At 45.9% G+C, this 19476-nt stretch overlaps 2 protein-coding genes across 2 annotated transcripts; both read right to left on the bottom strand.

Annotated features, from left to right (window-relative positions):
- Window positions 1-4693: 4693 nt before the first annotated feature.
- On the bottom strand, window positions 4694-9188 carry LOC141922393 (acyl-coenzyme A thioesterase 1-like). Its single transcript, XM_074821533.1, has 3 exons — window positions 8705-9188; window positions 7283-7485; window positions 4694-5963 (listed from the first exon to the last, which is right to left on the bottom strand). The coding sequence occupies exons 1-3, from the start codon at window positions 9156-9158 to the stop codon at window positions 5361-5363; spliced, it is 1260 nt and encodes a 419-aa protein (XP_074677634.1). The 5' UTR covers window positions 9159-9188; the 3' UTR covers window positions 4694-5360.
- Window positions 9189-10368: 1180 nt separating this feature from the next.
- On the bottom strand, window positions 10369-19425 carry JMJD7 (jumonji domain containing 7). The gene is made up of 8 exons (XM_074824176.1): window positions 19342-19425; window positions 18458-18611; window positions 17253-17506; window positions 16382-16438; window positions 15792-15887; window positions 13905-13981; window positions 12660-12819; window positions 10369-10988 (listed from the first exon to the last, which is right to left on the bottom strand). The coding sequence occupies exons 1-8, from the start codon at window positions 19406-19408 to the stop codon at window positions 10900-10902; spliced, it is 954 nt and encodes a 317-aa protein (XP_074680277.1). The 5' UTR covers window positions 19409-19425; the 3' UTR covers window positions 10369-10899.
- Between the last annotated feature and the right edge of the window lie 51 nt (window positions 19426-19476).

Below are 19476 nucleotides of genomic sequence, written 5' to 3'. Positions count from 1 at the left end.
CCAGGCAGAAGGAGGGGACCTAAGAGATGAGGGAGACTGGAAACAGGTCCCTGCTCAGGGAGGCAAGAAAATTCTCTCCCAACCTCCCTCACCCTCCATGGTGCCCCTTCACAATAGATTCGGGGCCCTGGAACTTTTGAATGAAGACATGGAGGAAGAGAATAAGACAAACAATGAGGAAGACCAAGGACCACCAAGGCCAGGTCACTCTAGAAAAGGTATTAAAACCAGCTCTGAAAGGAACCCCAGAAGAGTCATTGTAGTGGGGGACTCCATTCTGAGGAGTGTCGAAGGCCCCATATGCAGACCAGACCCGCATCATAGGGAAGTCTGCTGCCTCCCTGGGGCCCGCATCAAGGACCTCACAAGAAGACTCCCCTCTCTAGTCAAACCCAAGGACTATTACCCTCTTCTGGTTTTTCAGGTAGGTAGCGACAACATTAGCAGGAGAAGTATTAAATCAATGAAAAGAGATTTCAGGGCCTTAGGGAAACTGATCAAGGGGTCGGGGGCACAGGTTATGTTCTCCTCCATCCCACCAGTTGGGGGGATGGATGAGGATGAACACCGAAGAACACAGCAGATGAATTCGTGGCTTCAAGACTGGTGTCACGGTCAGGGCTTTGGTTTTTTCCATCATGGGTTGGTATACAGGGCACCAGACCTCTGAGCGTTAGATGGGATGCACTTGTCCCAGAAGGGGAAGAGGATCTTGGGGCAGGAGTTAGCTGGACTCATTGACAGAGCTTTAAACTAAATCTGAAGGGGGAAGGGGGCAAAACACCAGCCCATCTGAAGTGCATGTATACCAATGCACACAGCATGGGTAACAAACAGGAGGAGCTTGAAGCCGTGATGAAACAGGAAAATTATGATGTGGTGGCTATCACAGAAACATGGTGGGATGCCTCCCATGACTGGAGCGGGCCAGTTGATGGCTACAAGCTCTTTAGAAGGGATAGACAAGGTAGTAGAGGCGGTGGAGTAGCACTGTATGTTAGGGACTGTTATGATTGCCTTGAATACAAGTGCAGTGAAGACAGGGTAGAGTGTCTTTGTGTTAGAATCAGGGGGAAGGCCAACAGGGCAGATGTTGTAGTAGGAGTCTACTATAGGCCACCCAACCAGCACAGAGAGGTGGATGAAATATTCTACAGGCACTTGGGTGAAATCTCACGATCGCTTGCCCTTGTTCTTGTGGGGGACTTCAACTTCCCAGACATCTGCTGGAAATACAACACAGCAGAGCGTGACCAGTCCCGGAGATTCCTGGAATGTGTGGGGGACAACTTCCTAACACAGCTGGTGAGAGAACCAACCAGAGAAGGTGCCCTGATAGATCTCCTCCTTGTGAACAGAGAAGGACTGGTGGATGATGTGGCGGTTGGAGGACGACTAGGGCACAGTGATCATGAAATAACAGAGTTCTCTATTCTTAGAGAGACCAGGAAAGGACTAAGCAGGACTGACATCCTGGACTTCCAAAGGGCTGACTTTGTCTTGTTTAGGCACCAGCTTGACAGGATCCCTTGGGAGATGGTCCTGAAGGGTATAGGGGTCCAGGAAGGCTGGGCGCTCTTTAAGAAGGAAGTGTTTATGGCTCAGGAGCAGGCAGTCCCCAGGTGCTCTAAGAGGAGCAGGCGGCAGAGAAGACCACCCTGGCTGAACAGGGAGCTTTGGCTGCAACTCAGGGAGAAAAGGAGAGTTTACGGCCTTTGGCAGAAGGGCCTAGCCACTCACAGTGATTACAAAGAGGCTGTGAGGCTATACAGGGCAGAAATCAGGAGGTCCAAAGCCCAGCTGGAAATTAATCTGGCTTCAGCAATCAAAGATAACAAGAAATGTTTCCATAAGTATGTCAATAGCAAAAGAAAGACCAGGGAGAGTCTCCATCCCCTGCTAGATGCTGAAGGAAACTTGGTAGCAAGTGATGAGGGGAAGGCTGAGGTACTTAATGCCTTCTTTGCCTCAGTCTTTAATAACAAGACTAGTCGTATTGAGGAAATCCAGCCCCCTCAGCCAGATGATAGAGACTGGGAGAACGACCCCCCTGCAATCCAGGAGAGAGTCAGTGACCTGCTACATCACATAGACACACACAAGTCTATGGGACCGGATGGGATACACCTGAGGGTGCTGAAGGAGCTGGCTGGGGTGCTCGCCAAGCACTTTCCATCATTTACCAGCAGTCCTGGCTGACCGGGGAGGTCCTGACAGATTGGAAATTGGCCAATGTGACGCCCATCTATAAGAAGGGTCGGAAGGATGATCCGGGAAATTACAGGCCTGTCAGCTTGACTTCGGTACCCGGGAAGCTGATGGAGCAGCTCATCCAGAGTACCATCTTACAACACATGCAGGACAACCAGGGGATCAGGCCCAGTCAGCATGGGTTTATGAAAGGCAGGTCCTGCTTGACAAACGTGATCTCCTTCTACGATAGAGTGACCTGCTTATTGGATGAGGGGAAGGCTGTGGATGTAGTTTACCTTGACTTTAGCAAGGCCTTTGACACCGTTTCCCATAGCATTCTCCTGGCGAAACTGGCTGCTCGAGGCTTAGATGATCGCACGCTTTGCTGGGTAAAAAACTGGCTGGATGGCCAGGCCCAAAGAGTTGTGGTGAACGGAGTTAAATCCAGTTGGAGACCGGTCACGAGTGGTGTCCCCCAGGGCTCGGTTTTGGGGCCGCTCTTGTTTAACATCTTTATTGATGATCTAGACGAAGGGATCGAATGCACCCTCTGTAAGTTTGCAGATGACACCAAGCTGGGTGGGAGTGTTGATCTGCTCGAGGGTAGGGAGGCTCTGCAGAGAGATCTGGACAGGCTGGAGCAATGGGCTAAGGCCAACTGTGTGAGGTTCAATAAGGCCAAATGCCGGGTGCTGCACTTGGGCCACAACAACCCCCAGCAGTGCTACAGACTTGGGGAGGAGTGGCTGGAGAGCTGCCAGTCAGAGAGGGACCTGGGGGTGTTGATTGACAGCCAGCTGAACATGAGCCAGCAGTGTGCCCAGGTGGCCAAGAAGGCCAATGGCATCCTGGCCTGTATCAGAAATCGTGTGGCCAGCAGGGACAGGGAAGGGATCTTACCCCTGTTACTCCGCACTGGTGAGGCCGCACCTCGATTACTGTGTTCAGTTTTGGGCCCCTCACTACAAAAAGGACATTGAATTACTCGAGCGTGTCCAGAGAAGGGCAACGAAGCTGGTGCAGGGTCTGGAGCACATGTCGTATGAAGAGCGGCTGAGGGAACTGGGGTTGTTTAGTCTGGAGAAGAGGAGGCTGAGGGGAGACCTCATCGCCCTCTACAACTACCTGAAAGGAGGTTGCAGAGAGCTGGGGATGAGTCTCTTTAATGAAGTAACAAGCGATAGGACAAGAGGGAATGGCCTCAAGCTGCACCACGGAAGGTTTAGACTAGATGTCAGGAAGTATTTCTTTACAGAACGGGTTATTAGGCAGTGGAATGGATTGCCCAGGGCAGTGGTGGAGTCCCCATCCCTGGAGGTGTTTAAGAGTAGGGTCGACATAGCGCTGAGAGATATGGTGTAGATGGGAACTGGCAGTGTTAGGTTTATGGTTGGACTGGATGATCTTCAAGGTCCTTTCCAACCTAGTTGATTCTGTGATTCTGCCAGGTCCTACCCACTCACTAAACATCTGGAACAACCACAGTCCATACAGGACATAGACACACAGGGGAAGAACAAAAATGAAGAAGAGGTAATAGCAGAAAACTTGATGGATGACCAGTACAGGTGAGCAGGAGCGAGATCTCCCCACTCTAACTGCTCACACCTTGAGCTAAGTGGTACCTATCTACCATTCTGAGGAAGGGCTGGGGTGGGAAAATCAGAAGTAACTGAAGGGGCACACTCTGCATTGGATTTATTGCATGAGAGTCTACAGCCCTGAGGACCAACACACTCATTTTCAGTAGCCACTGCTCCCTGAAGCAAGAAAACCGAGGGCATGGTTCTGCCCCCAGCAGGATCCAGGCTCCTGCAGGGCTCATGTCTCAGCAGGATTTGGAAATGAGGGCAAGGTTTTGCTGCCTCAGCAAAGGCAGTGACCCCCTGCCAGCTCCTGCTGGCTTCTGTGGTCAGAACGGGAGCCTTGACTGCTCCAGGAAGCAAACTCTGCTCAGCTGCTATCTAGAAAATGCCAGCAAGCTGCTGCATGCCACTATCCCACAGATGCACAAGGTAGATCACGGTTGTCCTTGGCAGGTCTGGACCTGTAAAAGTAAAGGGCAAGATAATGCACATTCTCCCCAGAAGGCAAGCTCAGTCCTCTCAAGAGTGGCACTTCCTCGCTGTCACTGAGCCCACAGCTGTCTGTTACAGCAGCAAGACCGCAAAGACATCCCACTCCACAGCGCTCCCGGGAATTCACCCCCAGCAGCGGCTTTATTCTTCCTCCCCAAAATGGGGATAAACTGACTTTCAACATTCCAAAACAGGTACTTAGCACATCTATATCACACCCATCTTGAGCACTGTGCAGACCCTACAGCAAACTCCACCACTCCTCTTACCCATAGTGGGTAAGCGCTCCTGTATATAAACTCTTCAGCAAGGCGAAGCGAAGCAGCATCTTGTGACTACACCAGGACTGCTGCCTATGTATTTATAGGCATAGAGGCAGTCAAAGGCTTCATTCAGATCATTTCAAGTAAACTATGCATACACACATACACATTGTATTTATTGAATAGTGCAGGGGAAACTTTACCCTGATACGTAACTTATCTGGAGGAGATACAACCAGTGTAACATGCGTAAGATTCATTTCTGTCTTTTGAGGTACCAGAAAAAAAATGTTATCACTGCACTTCAGAGTAAGTCAGAAGAGTGCCTCTTTACTCAGTTGAGATCAGAATTGTCGCAACATTTTTACTAAGAAGTGTGAGAAAATTATATAGCAAGAGGAAAGGTGAACGTACTGGTGTGCTGTCTCAAGAAACTGCTGTTTACATGTAGGTTAGTTAAAGATGCAAGGCTAAACAATTCAGTGGAAAACTCCTCCTATGGGAGTATTGCCTGTTACCAAAGGAGATGTTTGGAAATTAAGGGCAAAGACAGCTCAGTACAAATGCAATCTGCATGACGGGATGCTGGGCTTTTCTCAGATGACTACAGCACACAGGCAGATCAGATGGTGCCAATGTACAGGGCAGCTGGGGCCAGAAGACTACTAAAATTCAATTAAAAAATGGAAAATTATTTGGGGAATTAAAATAAACCACTATGCAACAGTGGAGTTCAGAGGAAGGCAGGCCAGGAAACTTTCAATGAGTTTCCAAGATTCAGTGAGAGCTGAAATACCAACCCTGGTCAGCATTTTGACAGCTTCCACTACAGTTTGCTCTTAGGGATGTCTGAGTCCACCAAGTGTTGCCAGAAAAAGGCCTGTATCCTGCACCATGCGTCTTCTTGGGCTTTGGCATGCTCCCTCCACTGCCCTCCCCAAAGTACAAACACCCCAAGCGCTCTGTGGATCGAAGCCTGGCACAAAGGCAAGTACGGTGGCTCCAAGAGGTGCCCTGCTCCAGAATAGGAGCAAAACTCCACTTCCCGCCCGTACTGCTGAAGGCGCTGAACAGCATCCTGGCAATAGAGGTTACTTTTCCAGTTCCTGTCATCCAGTCCTGAGAGGAAGAGGAACTTGGCCAAGGACCTCTCCACGGGAATGCGACAACCCCAAGTTGCTGGGTCCCTGTGATCATCCAGGACATCTGAAAAATCTATTAGGCCAGACTCTTCACTGGTCTTCATCCTCCCCAAATCATATGGGTGGGCAGGAACAGTGAAGCCATCCCCCTGCAGGGGAATGAAAGAATTAAAACTACTTCCAGATATGCTGACCGCTGCCTTGATGCCAGGTAGAAACGTGGCCATGGAAAGGGCTAGATCAGCTCCTTTAGACAAGCCCAAAACGCCAATCCCAGTGTCTTTCACCTGAAACACAGTTATGAAAACAACCATTACCAACCACTCCTCATTTCCTGGGCTGACATAACATCTCCAGTTCTGCTTCCTCACTCCTCATCCAACTAAGACTACCCATTTTTACCCCTTCCCTCTCTCTGTTCAGGTTATATCACTCCCGTATCTATCCCTTCGCTGAGCCTCCACAAGAGTGACTTTGAATTCTATAGCTCCTCAACACTTATCCTCCTGTAACACTTTTTCTTCCTGGTGACCTCTGTAGACAAAGCCTCTTTGCTCCCTCCGCATCCTGGTTAGACACTTGCTCTCAGTATTGTATGTTTTACTGCTCCGGTCTTCAAACCCCCCCAATCTTCTCTCCTCAGGTTCCCTTTGGAAACCCACTTTTTCATGGGTTTACTTGCATTGATTTTCTTTGATGCTATTCGTTTTTGATACTCCCCTACAGCTGACCGGTTATCTTCTGTTTTGTCCCAGAACACATAAGGTTCATTACACTTGAGGCTGAGTAAGCTCAATAACTGTTTAAATCAACTAATCTATAGTGAAGGCTCTTCACACCAAATTAATTTTGTAATGTGTCTTGTAAGATACTCTGGAAGTTTCAGAGCTCTATGAGGAACAAGACAAACTAGCAAGGCTGAATTCTGCTCTCACACTGGCTACGTGTCCACGTGCTAGAAAATAAATAACTTTCTGAAATGAATACCACATTAAGTAGCATTCCATTCAAAATCTAAATGCTGCTTGATTTCTCTTGGTCTCTTTTGGTTTAAGTATGATGATATATTGCTATAAAGTATCTTTTCCATCCCACACTCTTGTGCAAATACAGTCCCAGCTTCTTAAGACATGGCACACTCTCCAGTGCTACAACTCTAAGGGATTCTGTTGTTAGTGTTTTATTACTGTTTTGTGAAACTTACTCAGAATCAAAAGCCTGTAACATCTCAGAAATTTAAAAAGTCATTGGATTTTTTTCCCTTCTAAAATCTTGCAAGATGGAAAAGTAGGGGAAAAAAATGAAGATTTCTTGCTTAAGCAGTTTTGTGCTTCTAGTCCAGGAACTGCTTTGATTTAATCTTACACAAGCACTGGTTTGAAAACAGTCTATGGACTGTTGTAAGATACTGTGCAAAACCAGCTATCCAACTACTTGCAAAATTCAAGTTGAGGCACATGCTCTTCCATCTCTCAGATCATGCTGTCTTTCAGACAATGCTGTCTAACATCTCAGAAACTTAGTTGCATTCAGTGACATATAGAATTCCAATCAGAAAACTGGAAAATACTTTCCAACAGGAAGAGCACCATCATTTGTCTCTTACCTGCTGCTGCTTCTGCAAAAAGTTCACAGCTTCCTCAAAATAGCCCAGTTCAAGAATCTCTGGCATAGTAGGGAGATCTTCAAAGGCCATGTAAGCAAGAGCCAGAGTCACGAAGCCTCTGCTAGCCAGGAGACTTGCTCTGTATTCAACAAGACCTCCTCCAGATCCATACAAATCGATAAGTCCAGGGAAGGGACCAGGTCCTGCAATGAAAGGTGTGTATATATATACTCAAGGAGAAAAGTTTCTACAGTTGTCCTTTCAGTAGTGCCCCTTCAGCACACATTAGGACAGTAGATATCAGAAGAAAATCATCCTCTGAAGCTTTGCACAGAGGTTGTCATTCTCAGGCACACACAGAGTCACTGTAAGGACACTAATTTGGATATTTCTTCTCTCTCTTAGGAACTCATCATAGGAAGTTCACATGTCGGCCATCCTTCTCCCACCATGAATTTCAGCTGACATTGGCCTAGATGTTCTCAGGCCATTGGGGATCGATGAACAAACAGCATCTCTGCATGAGCTGCGCTTCTTTAGGAACTGTGCTAGCAGGTGCTAGCAGGTTTTCCAGAAAGCTGGGTTGTGAAATGCATCCACAAAGGCCAGCACTGACCTATGCCAATTCAGGCTTCAGTATGATCTGCATAACTAGCCCTGGGCTTCTCAGATCTCCTCAGAACAGCAGCTGCAAGGGACTTTTTATTCATTACAGAGCAAGATATTCACATTTAAGTACTGCTCAAGGAACATGAACAGTTCGGGGCTCAGAGCAGCTTTACACAGGATTCAGTCTCAGCACTGTCTCTGTACGGAGCTGTGGAATATGACACCTGTTTAATTAAAGACCTTGCTCTTCTCATTTGTCTCTCATCTTCCTAAGTATCCTGTGCAGCCGAGCTGCTCAACCAGGTAGAGACTTTCCTTAGCCAAAGAGAGAAACAGAGAAAGTCCAGAGCTGCTGGAGCTGCCCAAGCTGGCTGCAGCCCACATCCAGCGCTCCCAACCACACCTCGTCACTCCTCACTCCACAAACAGAGCTGTCACACCTCACAGCTCTGCCGAAGACCAGGGGCCTCTTTTCCTGTCAGACAAACAGAGCTAAGAAATAAACACAGTTTTCCCCAGAGTTCTCACTGCAGGAGAGGTCCTGGCCCCCTTCAGCTAGAACGAAGAGGAGACACCTCGTGTTACCTACCACTGCTGCCCTCCCTGCACTCCCTTGCCTTGCCACTTGACCCGCCCGGGGAAAACCTGTTCCTCCTTGCTCTGCTGTGAGGACCCAAGTAGCTGGACCAAGCACAGGCCAAGGGAACCATGAGCTGAGGCTCTGCACTGGGTTGCCAAGTGCATTCAGGGGCCACGGGGCACAACACGTGGTGTAAGTCACACCTGGAAAACCAGAAGGGAATTAAAACTCACCAGGAGGGAGGAAGAGGGTTGCTTTCAGACGACCTTCTCTGACTGAAATCCTCTTCACTCCCTCTCCTAAAAACCATCGTTCATTGGTGCATTTTCCCAGCAAGCAGCTCATGTCCCCGTGGCCCTCGTACACTTCAAAGTCCACAGAGAAAGGGGTCAGGACATTCCTCTTTGCCAGCCGCTTATAGGGCGTGTTAGACTGCAGAGACCACAGCAGCCCCATCGGCTCCACACCCGAATAGCTGCCGCCCAGCGCCGGGGAGCGGCTCAGGTCCAGCTCCCCGCTGCTCCCCGCTCGGTACCGAGCGTGGGCTTGGAAGAGCTCCCCGCTCTCGTCCAGCAGGCTGGCCCGGAGGGTGACCGCCTGCCGCGGCAGGAGACCGGCCACGCGGATCTGCACGGGGTCGTCGAACAGACACCGGGGGGAAGGCAGAACCGCCACCTGCACCGCCATCCCGGCTCCGCCGGCGGGGAGACGAGCTGCCCTTTTTGGGGGTGAGACACGGGCTGCGTGGTACAGGATCGCCAGGAGTCTGTCACTTCTCAGGCTTAAAATCTCAGCCCAAAGTCCAGGAGGAACCACCGTGACTGCTTCCTTCAGTGGGCAAGCACGGGCTGCTGGGAGATGTAGTTCAGAGCATGCCTCCATCCAGACGCTCCGGCTCAGAGGTGGTACAGTAACACCATTCACCTGCACAGACACAAGCTGCCATTTGTTCCTGGCGTGCGGTCTTACTTTGGATTATAGAGAGAGGCTAAATCAAAAACCCCAAAGTCACAAAAAGAGATATTCCAATCGCCCTTCCCCCCAACTGTGGGAAAGTCCTGATTCGACTGCAGAACTGGCTTGGGGGCCTTTGCCAAGGCACACTGAACACAAACAAGCTGGAAAGCCTGAAGTAACGTGACATCTTAATCAAGCCATGAAACAAAGCCTGCCCTTGAGTTTTCAGCAATTTTTGGACAAGCACCATACGTAAGATGATGCTTTATGCTTTAACTGTCTTTAAAAACCAAAAGAAACAAAGTAAAAGAATCCTTATCTTTTTCATCAACAATAATCAACCTTGTTTAAAGGGTATCTGCATTTTTCTAATTAATACATGGAAAGTAAATTTCCCCCCATATCGATAATTTTCTAAGGAGCTATTTGAAGATTTGACAATAAATACCAACTTCGGGTTTTCATAAACAATACTACATTTTTGCAGCATTCAAGGATTTAATAGCCTTTTAGTCCTACCCTGCGGGTCTCAGACATGTGAGCAGTCTCATCCCATTCTGTGGAAATACAAATGGGAATTCAGGCTGCAGAAATGGGCTCCTGGTTCACACAACTCGCCTGACCATGCGTTAGGCAACAATTAATGGCAAAGGAATGAAAAAATCAATAAGCCTACAAGCTGTAGAATCACCCATCATGCCACAAGACCACAGGTCATGTGCAGATTGACTGTGGATCTGTCAAAGCAACCCTAAAATCGCAACCCAAGAGGTAAGGGAATGCAGCTACATTTAAATACACCAGTGGAAAGAAATAAAAAACATCAATAAAAACATGTAGCTTAACATGGAATATAGCCAGCATTGACTTCTGCACGTCCTCCTAGATGTCCTCCACCCATAACATCATTTGAAAAAAATGTAAGAAATCAGTACAGAAATAAGCTTTTAAACTGACCATTTATTGCAGAAGTTGTAATTTCTCATCATCAAAACACCACAGCCACTAAACTTAGTGAATTACACCCGGACAGGACTTTTGCCTGAGGCAGAATGCAGGTGTCGGACTGACGCAGCCTGATGCACAGCTGGGTGGCAGAGCAGATTCTTCCTTGTCCGCTTGGATTGTTATGAAAACAATCCGTAGATCTGAACAGTCATGGCTTCTGTTTTGGGATTTCCAAAACCTGAATTGCCTCTCTTCCAATTTTATTTTGCTCGCTGTCACTGAGGCAACATGCAAAGACCTAAAAATGCTATTATCAAACCTTCTGATTACAAGCCAAAAAATCTGGCCAATTGATCTAGACTCCAAAATCATGCAAAATAGCCATGATCTGTTGACAGACATTGTTGAGGATAATTTAACATTCGGTTCTTTTCACTTGAATCATGTTTGTACTCCAGTCACAGATGCTGATGATTGTATCCCATCAGAGAGAGGGATCACAAGCTTGAGTCTTCCACCTCTGCTATAACACTTTCATGGCTTTTGTGAGACAATCTAGCAGTTGGTAATAGCTGTACTTAAGGTCATATTCCATGTCATACCAATAATTCACTGAGGAGACAAGAAAAAGGAAGAACATTTCTAAGGCTAGCATGTAATGATTTACAAACGCGTTCATAGACTGGTTTACACAGTTCAGCTAGTACAAGCTTTTCCTTACTAATGACTGAACTTTGGAATGAGCAAATTTTTGGCTACAGTCAAAAAAATCATAAGCAAACATTAGAGTTCTTTAATAGCGCTGCCAATGCAACTCTGTCTTAACCCAAACCAACTCCTCTTCAGACTCTACACTGGGGATTCCCTGAAGCAGAAGCTGGCAAAATGTTTAGGAACAGAAAATGTATGCTTCTATTTAGACCAAAAATACCAAATACACTACAAAGTAAGTTTAATATCTGGATAGGAACCTTTCTTCCTCTGAGTGTGTAAAGGATGGCAAATTCACCACTACCTCACAATGGCCATCAATTTGCTTTAATTCTGCATGTCATTTTAATTTTGGTGTAGATCTCCTGGAAAAAATAAGCCAAGCAGTATAATATTGTACCAATGGTTCCTGGAGGAGGATATACTCTAGCTTCAGACATTCACTGGACCAGACCCAGAGAATGTTGATTTTTCAAGTGTATACAGACTGTAGGGCAGTTAGCAGACTAAACGCTAAATAAACTCATCGACTCTTTAGCATTCCCGATAGAGGAAAAAGAGAGTGGCTGGGGACTTGCAACAGGAAACAACTCTACTTCTTCTAAAAAATCTTTAAGGACAGATGCAGCAGTACTGGGAAAAGAGAATCAGAAATACTGCTTTACTGCTAGCTTGTCTTTTTATCACAGTATCGTAAGTACTGAAAAAAACGGGCTTGCAATATTTGCAGTGTTACACAAATACTAATGTTACGTTGTTCAAAATATTGTATTTACTCTTCCTGGGCAGACAGGATTAATTCCAGGTAAAGTCAGCATAAAGCTCTTCCTCAAACCTTGCAAAACTTACACAACATAACAATAATACTTTGCACCATCCCCACCCCTCCACCTCCACCAAACGAGCAATGCTTGACATTCTGGAACTCTCACGGGGAAGGGAAAAAAGAGATAGAGAGAGATGGTGAATCCTACAAAGAAAGAGATGACAAGACTTTTGATAAGTGCAGGGGAACAGTAACACAGCATAGGCTTATTAGCAAGGTAGGAGACTGGGTTGGAGCAGATCCCAGCTCCTAAGACAACAGAGTATCTTCCACGTTTTGTCTACATCCATGCCTAAAACTCATATACTTTCTGGTTTCCATTTTTTCCCTCAGATTCTTTTCTGCTGATGTGATAATGGCACCCACAACATGCAGTTTCTTTGTGAAAGGTATGTAGGTGACCAATTTGCAGTTAGCAGGCTAGGCAGACAAACTGCTTAGGCTCCATGTCATGAACAGCAACTGGATCACGATCACTGAATTAGCTATCCTCCTCCAGACTTGACAACTAGAAAGACTTTTCCTTCAGCTACATCCCTAGCACTTGTCAATAATGCTATGAATTATAAGCAAAACAGACTGCAAGGAGGCAGCCTCACGGCATCTGCCAAGATTATTATTTCCTCCTGAGAAGAGGTAGATGATCTTAAAGGGACCTTTGGTCCCAGTTATGCTTTGCTGCAGGATATCTAGCTGCATACCCACCACAGTTCAAAAACCACATCTGGAAATACTGTGTATTTTACCTGCTACACAGCCATGTGATTGCTGAACATGGTGGAACCAGAGAGAAGGCAGGTATAACATCTCACCAGCTTTCACTGTACACTCCAAAGGTTTTGCCTGAGCATACTCTGGATACTGTTCCAGATTTGGGTTCAAGGGGTCCAGGGGGATCCAGGGCACCTAAAAGCAAAAGAGTGTGTATATGGTACTGACCCTGGCAAAAAATTCCAGCAAGCTTCCAGAAAAACAACTGATAACCAAACTTACTAGGTTACAAAACATGTATTTTGCCTAGCAAAACAAGTACAGGTACACAGCTTTCCACATTCAACTGGGAATAGGTCAAGGATGCAAAAATTTGCCTCCTTCAGTGAAGCATCTCTAATTAGCGAAAAGATGTTAAATGTCAACCATGAAATTTCAGTCTCGTGGCATAATTTCAAAACACCTCTGGCCCCTTAAAGTCACTTGTTCCTCCTACATTCAGGACTTGAGTATTTTATCTACGCCACTCTTTTTAGAAATTCCTTTCTTCTTCTAAAGCTCTCCGGTCTAATTTTATTCCCAGCAGCTAAAACCCCACTTCCTACTGGGAAATCCCTCTTGACTGCATTCAATTCTTCTACACCCTACAGAGTTATAAACTTCAGCACTCAACCTCACTGTGTTACATGAATGCTTCTGTGAGATTCCATGAGCACTACTCTAGAAACAGAGAAAAAGCCCCAGCTCAAGTTCAAGTGTAGTATTAGTCACACATTGCAGAGGCAAACGAGGAGAGATTAGATACAAAAGGCTGCTGAGATTTTGTAAAGTGCCTCCATATCTATACATTTTAATGAAATAAATATTGCTACTATTAAGAAAACACAATTTATTCATTGAGACAGATATGTTTCATTGCACTGGGTGATACTGCTGTAGAGCAAAATCTAGCCCTGAGGGGCGAAAAGAAAGTGAATGCAGAGGAGTCTATTTCAGTCTTAATGAAATCAATGCCTTTATAGTTGATTCATTTACTGGATCTATTTAAGTTTGGTGCAAGGAAGACCATTTATGATATCAATGGTTTCAGGTGAGCAGTAAAAATCTTTTCTGGAAGCTGGGTATCCTTGGCGAATAGTAAAATACAAGTGAAATATCTGGGCATTCTCTTTCCAGTAACGAAGGATTTCTAAATATCAATAAATATGCTCAGTTTGAGGGCTCAGCAATGCCCAAAACTATCTTTATTGTATTGATTGTGTTCTTTATATACTTTTTACCTTATCTGTACTCTTTTCATCCACAATTTCAAATGAGCCATCTTCTGATACCCGGTACCTTGCTGGCTGATAGAGCTCTGGAACCACAGAAAGAATTAAATGACACAACTGAAAGTAGTACTCAGAGAAACTAATGGCAGAGCATGTCACACTTTCACCAAGTAAAAGAAAAATTAAGACAAAACCATTTTCAACTTACTGTCCTCATTCTCCTTCCCTTTGGTCATTTCAAATTTTATCCAGTTTCTTAATTTATTTTTTTTTTTTTAAGTCAGTCTAAATATTGAACTGCCTTCCTATTTGGAATTCCAACCTTCTTTCTTCACAGGAATTATTTCTCTTCAAAACCCATTTTACTCCTGGTTCTATTTTGTTCCAGTAACTGTCTTGTTTCCCTTTTGGAAGACATTAATGCATCCCTGACTTACACATCATCCTATATTCTGGCGTTTCTTCTTAGGTCAGTCTAGCAAGATAGGACTCACAAGAGTTATGAGTGACTTGTGGCCAGCCTTTCACTTCTAATTTTATCCGATGGATCTCATCAACTGTTTCAGATACTGCAGGTTGCTTTTCTTTCACTGCTTCACCACTCAAGCCCTCTCTTGAGAGAGTTTCTCTCCATTAACTTATGTTCAAAAAGACAGAGTCGGTTTTTTACTACACACTATAAAATGTAAGCATCATTTCTGTTCAATGCTTTAACAGTAACTTGTTTTACAAAGTGTGACTCCTACGACATACACGTCTTTCATACGTTCACATACATATGACACCACCTCTCTGTGAAGAAAGGCTGAGACAGATGGGGTTGTTCAGCCTGGGGAAGAGAAGGCTCTGGGGAAATCTTACTGTGGCCTTTCAACATATAAAGGGGGCTGATAAGAAAGACAGAGAAAGACGTTTTACCAAGGCCTGTAATGACAGGACAAGGGGCAACAGTTTCAAATTGAGAGAGGGTAGATTTAGATTGGATATAAGGAAGAAATTTTTTTATGATGAGGGTCGTGAGACACTGGAACAGGTTCTCCGGAGAGGCTGTGGATGCCCCATCATTGGAAGTGTTCACGTGATGGAGCTTTGAGCAACCCGATCTAGTGACTGGCAGGGAGGATGGACTAGATGATCACAGAGGTCCCTTCCAACCAGAACCATTCTATGATTCTATGACTTCAAGATTGTAAACAAAATAAAACCAGTATAAATAAAATATTGTATCAGTGCACATATCTAGGCAAAATTATATTAGTGTCCTATAGCACTCTGCATTCACTTAATCTGAAGGCTTGAAAGTCAGGGAATGGGAAAATAAAGTCTTATTTTAGGAGGCATAAAGTTAAGCTGTCCATCTTCTGGATGACACTGCAATATAACAATCTATTATTATGCACATAGGAAAGCAACATAAACAGAAAAAGGGCAATGCAAAATAACGCTGCCATAAGAGTCTCTTTTTTCATTTCTCCAGTTTTCAGAGATTCAGTTTGTAACTTGAATATTTCATTAAATTACAACTTATTTTTCAGCTTCCTGGCTTTTTTTCTAGAGAAAAGAACAAGCAGGCAGAATCCAAACCTGTTAAACATCAAAGATGACATGCTGCAATACTGACAAGATACTTAAATAATTCAAATATTCTAAAGCTGAAGAGACTTCTGTGAGTATCAGTGAACCTATTACTTTAGAGGACTGGAAAACCTGACCTCAGAATAATGTTTGTATTACAAACTACCTGCAGCACAAAATAGAAGAGATTTCTGTTCACACTGGAAAGCGTAACACTGCATAAACATCAAAATGTTATCTCTGCTTCCTTTTCCGTATCTTTCAATATTTTGGTCTCTCCTCCTTCCAACCTCCAGACATACTGCGTAGTAAATTATGTACCATATGGGATGAAGGGACGGTCACTCGGTGGATGCAGTAGGAAATGCTTTTCTCCTGATATCACACAGTACAAGTTCTCATAATGATCTTTATGTACTAGGATTGAGAAAAAAAGAGATGTGAAGAAAGAGAAAATCAGTGTTATTTCCTTCTCTACATCAGAAACTGTAGTAAAGTGTCAGCTTGTCCTCTTATTATCAGGCTGCTTCCTCCTCTCGCAGCCTGTGGGAGTGGAAAGTAATATATATAATATATATATAATATACTATATATATTTTTATGTATATTATATATAAATATATAATATATATTATATAATATATATAATATATAATGTTGTAGCAAACATATTCAAGGAAGGAAAAGCCATCAGGGCCTTCCTTGCCTGACACAATGCCAGGTAGATGCACCCAGAGACACAGCAGCAACAGACTGCAGAAGTGCAGGAGAAAGAACGCAAAAAGTATGTTCAAGTAGAACTGCCTTGTCGGAGAAAATACACAGTTCTACTGAGCCACTAACTGAAAATGAGCCCGCTTAAACCTCTGCTGAAAGCACACAGAAAGCAAATGGTGCCATTCGATACATACAGGATGTCACAGCAGCCGCTTCCCCAAGCCAGAAATTCACAGCATCAGGCTTCTTCCCTGTATGGTTAGGGAATAGAGAAATGTTGTCAACAAAACCAGAACCTGAAGTGTCATGTTTAAAAGCATTTCGAGTAATTTTCTGCCAACTTCTGACAAATTCTCTCCTAACTTCCTTCATAACTACGAAAGGTTTCATTGCAAATAGAACTCTCTGAGCAACAGCAACCTCCTCCTACACTGTAGTGCCCATCAGACTTCCTGACGTAGCATTATTCATCCCCAAATCGATGGTTACAACCCTTTGTTTCCACATTCTTAATCCCTAAGAGTTAGCTCACAGAGAAACTGCAGCACATCTATGTATGACTGCAAAAAGAAGGGGAGATCACAGGAAGTAATTTTCATTGACATTTTAAGGAAAGACATGCTGTAAAAATAGAAAATAACCAAAACAGGACAGCAGTTAACTAGAAACATCTGTAATTTTACCAAAGGGGCTGTGGGCTCTGTGTTGTTTCACTCGTTTGTTATGCTAGCTTTGCTAGCAACAGCATGAATCCCAGTCAAAACATGACTCTAAATCAGAGAAAAGCCACCATATGGAAAGCAGTGCTATATGGCACTGTCACCGCATTGCTTCAGTTGTGATGGTCCCAATACACACCTGAGATAGTGATTCTGGAGTAATCCAAACCCAAAACTTGGACTACTGTATTATTAAGTATTTTACCAGTTCTACTTTCTAAGGGGATGAAGCCAAACTGAGCTGTGTCATCCAGAAACAGAACAAACATTCACTATGTACATGCTATGTACATACTATATATGATCCTTACAAAATATTTACTAAATATAGGAGAAATAGGTTTACCAAGTGCCTCACTCATCCATGGTATGTCAGGCTGCACATCACAGACAAGTTCAGGGAACTCCTCAGTGAGGTTTGAACACTGCTTCTGCACATAGAATACGTTGGGAGAGGTCACTTTCTTCTCCACAATGTCCAAAAAGTCCATGAAAGGCATTTGGCGCTCCTCTGGCATGACAAAACGGTCCTGAAACACCGCATCTGCATAACCATTTGGTGTTACTGCCACACTCACTACCTTGGGACCCACTACCTCCCTGCAAAATAAATCAAAGGTTTATAGCCAGACCTGCAATTGGCCCACATATTGGACACTGGTTACTTTAAAACAACATGTTTCACAGGCAGGAAAAATGAGAAGCCTGGCTTTCCATGGATGGGTGTCTCTGGACTACATTTTCTACTGTCTGGTAAACACTCTTGCTCTGATTGCTCCCTGCTGTCAAGGCAACTGTAGTATCTTTTGCCTCTCTCACTTCTCTCCTGTCCAACAAGCAAGCTCACAAACGAGCTCCTTCCTCCCCCGTGCAGGCAGAGAGTCCTCTTCAGCCACTTCTTTTCACAAACCATGGCAGAGCTTGGTATTCTCAGGGCCACTCAACCCAGCCCTACCCGGGTGGCCACATGTTCAAAAGCAATTGAGGAGGGAGAAGGGGTGGACAGAGACTGATAGATACACCTATCACGAGGCTCTTTGTTCCCTAAGAAATTTAGCTTTAAACCCACAGATTTATGTCTAACCCACAGATTTTAGGTCTAACCATAAATCCCCTCTTCAAGAACTTTTCTTTAAAAATTCAGTCATTAAAATGCTCATTTTTAAGAAAACAAAACAAAACAAAAAAAACAACAAGGTGTACTCAGTCACAAACAAGTCAGTCTGTTCTTACAGCGCTACAGCCCCACTCCAACTGGGAGGCTACAGGGTGGAGCACTGGCCAGAGCACTCGGACTGGGTTTCGATAGCCTGAGCTTGCTGGCTGCACACAGCCAGAACACCCACCCCTCCGACTGCATCACAACCAGACTGGACAGTATGTTTGCAGGAAAAAATCTATACATGTGTTTTAGACATGGTGGCAGGACTGAACACCTACATACAGAAGCACAGAGGAATAATTTTATGGATAAAAGCAAAGATTAATAAAGGCCTTTGACTGAGGTCAACTGAAACTGGCCACCAGCCCTGCTCCAAAGCTCGTTCATACCTGAGGTACGCTGACGTCCATTTCTTCAGAGCCGGCCAGTGGGCGATGGCATTCTGAATTATACAAGGTTTGTTTGGACTCACCCATTCTCGATAAAACTCCAGCGGCGACGGAGGCCCGTCAAGATAGGGTATGGACTCCGTCCACCCCAGCTCTGTCCAGGCAAAGGAGAAACAGCTTTACTCGGTGTCCTGAGAGAAGGGCCCTCTGCTACCACACCAACTGGCTTCCGACCCTACACCACACTGACAGCGAGCGGGGTCCCCCCGGCTCCAGAAATTTTTCTGTCAAAGCCCAAAGGCTGTCAGGGAGGGTTTCGGTGCCTGACGGGTACCTCAGGCCCTCGCTCTGGTACTCTCCTGCTGTCAGCCACCTCTCCCTCGGGTGGCCACGCTGTGGGCCCACAGGAGAGCGGGCATGAAGGACACACCTTACCGGAGATGTACCTCCGATACGGAGGTGATACCACAGGAAGATTTTTTTTTGGAAGCTGGAACAGTGCTTTGTTTTGCTGTTTTATACCAAGGAAAATAACTGGAAAGGGCTGTTTTCTCGAGTTTCGTTTTCTTGTCGCAGCGGCCTTTCCGCTGCTGCTTCACCCGGGAACCATTTGGCTGAAAACAAGAGTAGGAGCGTGGATGCTCCGCTTCAACCCCCGCAGCCGCCATTTGCGGCCGCTGCGGCCCAGCCGGGGCGCCGAGGCAGCCGGACACCCGGTTTTCCTTCCCGTACGGGGCCTCTGGAGAGCGCCGGGGCCGGGCCCAGGCCGCGGCGCCTGCCGCCGCCTCACGGCCGTCACCGGCGGGGCCATCCCCGCGCCCCCCCCCCCGCTCCCCGCCGGGCCGCGTTCCCCGCTCCCCGGCCGCCCCCTGCCCGGCGCTCACCGCGGGCCTCCCGCGGGAAGGCGGCCAGGCAGCCCCGCAGGGCCCGCAGCGCCGCGCCCTCCGCCATGCCCGGCCGCCGCCTCCCTTTCCGCCCCACACCCCCCCCCGACACCTCGCACCCCACCCCCCCGGGCG

Source organism: Strix aluco, chromosome 4 (assembly GCF_031877795.1).
Source record: "Strix aluco isolate bStrAlu1 chromosome 4, bStrAlu1.hap1, whole genome shotgun sequence".
Lineage (NCBI taxonomy): Eukaryota > Metazoa > Chordata > Aves > Strigiformes > Strigidae > Strix > Strix aluco.
The sequence above is the reverse complement of the archived record's forward strand: the minus strand, read 5'-3'. Positions and strand labels throughout refer to the sequence as shown.